At 44.9% G+C, this 6,000-nt stretch overlaps 1 protein-coding gene across 2 annotated transcripts in view; it reads left to right on the top strand.

The window, feature by feature from the left end:
* The window catches only part of tbc1d32 (TBC1 domain family, member 32), a 67,337-nt gene that overhangs the window by 45,980 nt on the left and 15,357 nt on the right, over positions 1-6,000 (top strand). For both annotated transcript variants that reach the window (XM_031582077.2, XM_031582076.2), the window contains exon 33: positions 1,760-1,948. In XM_031582077.2, the coding sequence (XP_031437937.1) occupies positions 1,760-1,948 (189 nt within the window). The remainder of the gene's footprint in view (positions 1-1,759; positions 1,949-6,000) is intronic.

The raw sequence follows: 6,000 nt of genomic DNA, 5'->3' as shown, positions 1-6,000 counted from the left end.
CATTAAATGAAGTATGTTATAGAGCCAAACTACTGCTACTGATGTCAGTAAGATTTAGATCTGAGTCCATGGGTGACGTATAAAATATATCACGAATATTGCATCATACATTTTAGTCCTTTCAGCTTTAGGTATGAATTGTTCAAATTTCTCTGTATTTCAAAGACCCTGAAGCTCTGAGCTGTGTTAGCTAGAAAATGATTTAATGTATTTTTTACTTCAGGCACATGTTTAACAGATTTATAAATCGGCTTATTATTCTCCCTTCAAGCACATCAATGTAATTATGAGTGTGTAAGCAGTCTTCGTAATGATATGGCTTTTAGAATGTTAAAGCCTTTCCTTTTCATGAGGCACTGGTAGCTCTGGTGAATCTCGCCATAAAATATGTTCTTCATTGAATGTTATTTTAGTTTGAATATCAGAAACACTGATATGTCAAAACTTGTTTCTACTGCTATATATAGACATTCATCTATCTCCATTTGTTTACAGCAAAAGAGTGAACTTTCAATGGTGTACATTTATTGGATGAATATTCGATATTCATAGACATAGATTTAGCTTGTTTATCATCATTTTTATTTGTATCAGTTTTAGCAGCTTTCGCTTATGTATCTCTCTCTTTTTTCTCTTTTTTTTGGGTATATTTTAGTTTTTTTTTTGTCTTTTTAATCTCTTATTCTGTTCTTTTATTTTTGTTTAGTTTTAATGTAAATTGATCCACCTTGAGAGGAAAGCACTCTGGTACAACTAAATGTGCTATGTAAATAAATGTGACTTGACTTGACTTGACTTGATTACCAAAAATAGTAGTAGTAGTATTAGTGCTCAGTCTTATTATTATTATTATCTGTCTTGCTTTTCACCTTCTTTGCGTTGGCCTTGGTGGGAGTGTGCTATCAGACTTGCCTCTGATTGGGGTCTAAATCCAGTTTGAAAGTCTATTAGCATTCAGAGCCCTGTGACATTTAGCCATATTCTGAAGCTGGATCTCTGAATAGTTTATCACTTCACTCTCAAGCTGTTTACTCTAAATCCTCTTCACCAATGGTTGTGGGCTTTCATTTATGTGGTGACCTTCATAACGTTCAACTGGCCTTCATTGGCTTTTAGAGAAATGTGTCCTATATCAGTTAAAAGGAGAGTGACAGGAGAGGATGGTCCTTTTCAAAGGAAGGTGTCTGAAAAGCAGGTTTACATTCATCTGACTCAGGAGCAATGGAGGCACACTGATGGATGGCCAGGGTTGTAATTCAGACGTTGAGAGAGAAGATCAGCAGTGGATCTATCCTCATGTCAGATTCTATTAGGATTTCTTGTGAGGTTCTATCCCCCTTCTTTTACCAGGACCATGTCATTTTATATCCCTTTCGTGAGTGCTTTGTTGGATCTGGATCTGGTCACCTTTGTAGGGTATGTGACAGGAACCCGTGGAGAATTGGTATTTAGGCAGCAACCCTGTTTAGATTCACGGTGCGTCTGTGCTCCTGAAGGCCACTGCTGATGATAAGGCTGCTCCGTGTGATGAGGTGCTCTTGTGTTAACTGAGCCGTGGGCTGATTGGTCACCTCAATCACATGCTAATGCACTCGGGGCATTCTCATTGCCGAGGAAGCTTTAGGGATTTCTGTCTCAGTCATCAAATGCTGATTATATTTTAAAAATGCATAGGTCAGACTGAGGCGGGGGTTTTTTCTCACTTTCTATGTCTCTCACACACTCACTCACTCACTCACTCACTCTCTCTGTGTTTCAGATGTGTGTGCAGTGGTTGGGTCAGTGCTTTTGGAACTACCTGGACTGGCCTGAGATCTGTCACTACGTGTGCACCTGTGTCGTTCTGGGGCCAGACTACCAGGTGTACATGTGTATTGCCGTCCTCAAACACCTGCAGCCAGACATCCTGCTCCACGCACAGACACAGGACCTGCAAGTCTTTCTCAAGGTAAGCGCACAGACAAACACAGACACACACAGACACACACACACACGCACGCATAAACACAAACACAAACACACTCTTTTTTAAATATGCACACATGTTCATGCATTTGGATGCATGCCCTTGTGTAAAAGAACTTCAGTTGTTCCCCAAGATGAGGTCACACAGAAAGATGTGCATACTTTACTGTGCAAACACACACTAACGCACTCACATAAATCATTCAGACCTGCGCAATCAGTGCTGGGGCCTGCTGGTATTCTGCCTTGCTGGATGTCACACAGACACAGTTTACACACACAGAGGACAAATAAAAACAACCCAACGCAATACCCATTTATGTACTGTTGTGAGGTTTCCAGAGATTAGATGTGTGTGTGTCTGTGTGTCTGGGTCTGGGTCTGTGTGACTGTCTGTGTGTGTGTGAGTGTCTGTGTGTGTGATTGTGTATGTGTGTGTGATTGTGTATGTGTGTGAGTGTGTGTCTGTGTCTGTGTGTGTGTGTGTGTGTGTGTGTGTGTGTGTGTGTGTGTGTGTGTGTGTGTGTGTGTGTGTGTGTGTTGTTTGTGTGTGTGTGTGTGTGTGTGTGTGTCAGGCCCACCGTCGGGGGGTGGGGATGTCAAAGGGTACAGATGAAAGATCACATGAACTGAGAAAATACGCAAGAATTAAGGGAAACTAAGGAATAAAAACAGTATTGAAAAATATATCAAAAGACATAATATATATTTATATATACATGTAATTTAACCCTTTAAAGAGTGTTAGCCAGTTGAAATGTTTATTGAACCTTCTGGGGGGGAAAGAAACAGTAGTCAGTTGCCATGGCGGCGCGCATAGTCGCAGCGGCTCAGTGCTCCCTAAAACAATGCAGTGAAATCATTCAAATCAACCAAATCAATCGTCAAATATTTTCTACAATAGAGAGGATTTATTGTACTTTGGTAGAACATGCCAAATTCCGATAACGAGTGCCTTTCAACACTCGCATGGGATTCCTCCGGGAATAGCCAGAACACCGGCGTCTCCATGGATAGCTACACCGAGCGGCATACCCCGAAGACGGAGGAGGGAACGTAAACAGAAGCGGGGTTGCAGGTCCGGTGACTTGACTAGGCTAAAGAGGGCTCCAAACAGACCACCACTGCCCAGTCTTTACGTCGCGAATGTCAGGTCTTTAGGAAACAAGATGGACGAGCTTCATTTGGATATATCGACCCAGTCAACCATACGAGACAGCTCCGTCATTGTCATCACGGAAAGCTGGCTACACTCGGGGATCCCAGACACAGGGGTGGAGCTGTCAGGTCGCTCACTTCATCGCAGCGATAGAACAGAGGCTTCTGGTGAGAGCCGTGGAGGAGGACTATGTGCATATGTAAAAAAGGACTGGTGTACAAACTCCACTGTCATCGATAAGCACTGTTCACCCGATCTAGAGATGCTAGCAGTCAAATGTAGACCATTTTATTTACCACGCAAATTCTCCGAATTCTCTCTCTAACAGCAGTATACATCCCACCAGATGCCAACGCTAATGCAGCACTTGGCTATCTACTAGAAGCTATAAACAAACAGCAGACCACTTATCCAGAGGGCGTTTTTATCGTGGTTGGTGACTTTAACCATGTCAACCTCAAGACGGTGCTGCCCAGCTTTGATCAACGCGTAAAGTGTGCAACTCGAGGAAAAAATATTCTGGACTGTGTGTATTCTAATATTAAAAAGGGATACAGGGCCTCACCCCTCGCAGACCTGGTCCAGTCTGATCACCTGTCACTATCCCTGATTCCAGCATATCGCCCCATCATTAAAAAACAAGAAGCTACCATCAAAACTGTTAGGAAGTGGCCTGAAGAGGCATCTCTACAGCTCCAGGACTGCTTTGAACGAACAAACTGGACCTTGTTTTTTAATCAGGATGTGAATGAGTATGCCTTTGCTGTCCTCTGTTACATCAGGACCTGCGTTGAAAATATCACCACCAACACCCGCATCAGGATTCCCCCTAACAGGAAACCCTGGATGACTGGGGAGGTCCAGGCCCTTCTGAGGGAGCGCAACACAGCTTTCAAATCAGGTGACAGAGCACAGTACAGCATAGCCAGGCACAACTTGAAAAAAGGCATCAAGCAGGCCTAAGCCATGTACAGGGAGAAGATTGAGGGCCACTTCACCAACAGAGACCCAACACAAGTGTGGCAAGGCATACAACAGATCACCAACTACAGGGGAAGCTGCAACCCACCCACAAACACCAATGCATTTACACTTACATTTAGTCATTTAGCAGACGCTTTTGTCCAAAGCGACGTACAAGGGAGAGAATATTCAAGCTACGAGCAATAGAACCTGGTGTAACAATAAATAAATACTACTTGATGAAATGAAAAATGAAAATGAAATAAAAAAAGAAAGAAAGAAGTGCAGAAATGGAACTGCTGTAATTGCAAGTTACGCACTAGTCGAAGTGCCAGTTAGGACGGGAAGTGCTCTCTGAAGAGTTGGGTCTTCAAGAGCTTCTTAAAGGTAGAGAGGGACGCCCCTGCTCTGGTAGTGCTGGGTAGTTCATTCCACCAACGTGGAACTACAAATGAGAATAGTCTGGACTGCCGTACTTGCACAGACGGCAGTGCCAAACGACGCTCACTAGAAGAGCGCAGCATCCTGGGTGTAACATTTGCCCTTACAAGAGCATTTAGGTAGGTGGGAGCAGAACCATCAAGCACTCTGTAGGCAAGCATAAGTGACTTGAACTTAATGCGAGCAGCTACAGGCAGCCAGTGGAGGTCAATAAGAAGCGGGGTGACGTGTGCCCTCTTCGGTTGGTTGAACACCAGACGCGCCGCCGCGTTCTGGATCATTTGTAGTGGTTTCACCACGCAAGCCGGCAGGCCCGTTAGGAGGGCGTTGCAGTAATCAAGGCGGGAATTCACCAAGGTTTGCACCAGCAGCTGGGTGGCATACTGGGTTAGGTACGGCCTGATTTTGCGGATGTTGAATAGCGCAAAGCGGCAGGACCTAGAGACAGAGGCAATGTGGTCCGTGAAAGTCAGTTGGTCATCAATAATGACCCCTCCTTAGTAGAGGAGCTCAACCACTTCTATGCCCGCTTCGAGACATCTGGGCTAGATAATGGAGCTGCTCCCCCACCTGCTGGCACAGACCACACAGCCATGGTAACAGCAGAGGAGGTAAGACACATCCTCAGGTCTGTGAACACAAAGAAGGCAGAGGGACCAGATGCCATTCCAGGAAGAGTGCTCAAAGAATGCGCATACCAGCTCGCAGATGTCTTTACGGACATTTTTTATATGTCTTTAGCCAAAGCGGTCGTACCAACCTGTTTCAAAACAGCAACTATTATTCCTGTGCCCAAGCAAAGCAACATCAGCACTTTAAATGATTATAGACCTGTGGCGCTCACTCCCATCATCGCCAAGTGCTTTGAGAGGCTGGTGGCGAAGCGCGTTAAGGCTGCCCTCCCTCGCTCCCTGGACCAGCATCAGTATGCTTACAGGGAAAACAGGTCCACTGAGGATGCTATCGTCACAGCCCTCCATACAACGCTGACACACCTGGACAAGAAGGAGACATATGTGAGACTACTCTTCATAGATTACAGCTCGGCTTTTAATACCATCGTCCCCAACCGGCTGATCACCAAACTCCTTGATCTGGGCCTCAGCTACAGCCTGTGTATGTGGATTAAGGATTTCCTAACAGATCGCCCCCAGACAGTGAGACTGGGTCCTCACCAATCCTCGAGCCTGTCCCTCAGCACCGGAGCTCCACAAGGCTGTGTATTGAGTCCCCTGCTCTACTCCGTCTACACATATGACTGCACCAACACCCATACTTCAAATACAGTAATCAAATTTGCAGATGACACGACTGTGGTAGGACAAATCACCAACGGAAATGAAAGTGCCTACAGAGACGAAGTTGACAGACTGACAGGATGGTGTAAGCAAAACAACCTGACCCTGAATTTCAAAAAGACAAAAGAAATCATAGTTGACTTCAGACGGCAAAAGGCAAACCCTCAACCCCTC

The sequence above is a fragment of the Clupea harengus genome, chromosome 15 (genome assembly GCF_900700415.2).
Source record: "Clupea harengus chromosome 15, Ch_v2.0.2, whole genome shotgun sequence".
NCBI classification, from domain to species: Eukaryota; Metazoa; Chordata; class Actinopteri; order Clupeiformes; family Clupeidae; genus Clupea; species Clupea harengus.
This window is presented reverse-complemented; position numbering and strand designations above follow the sequence as displayed.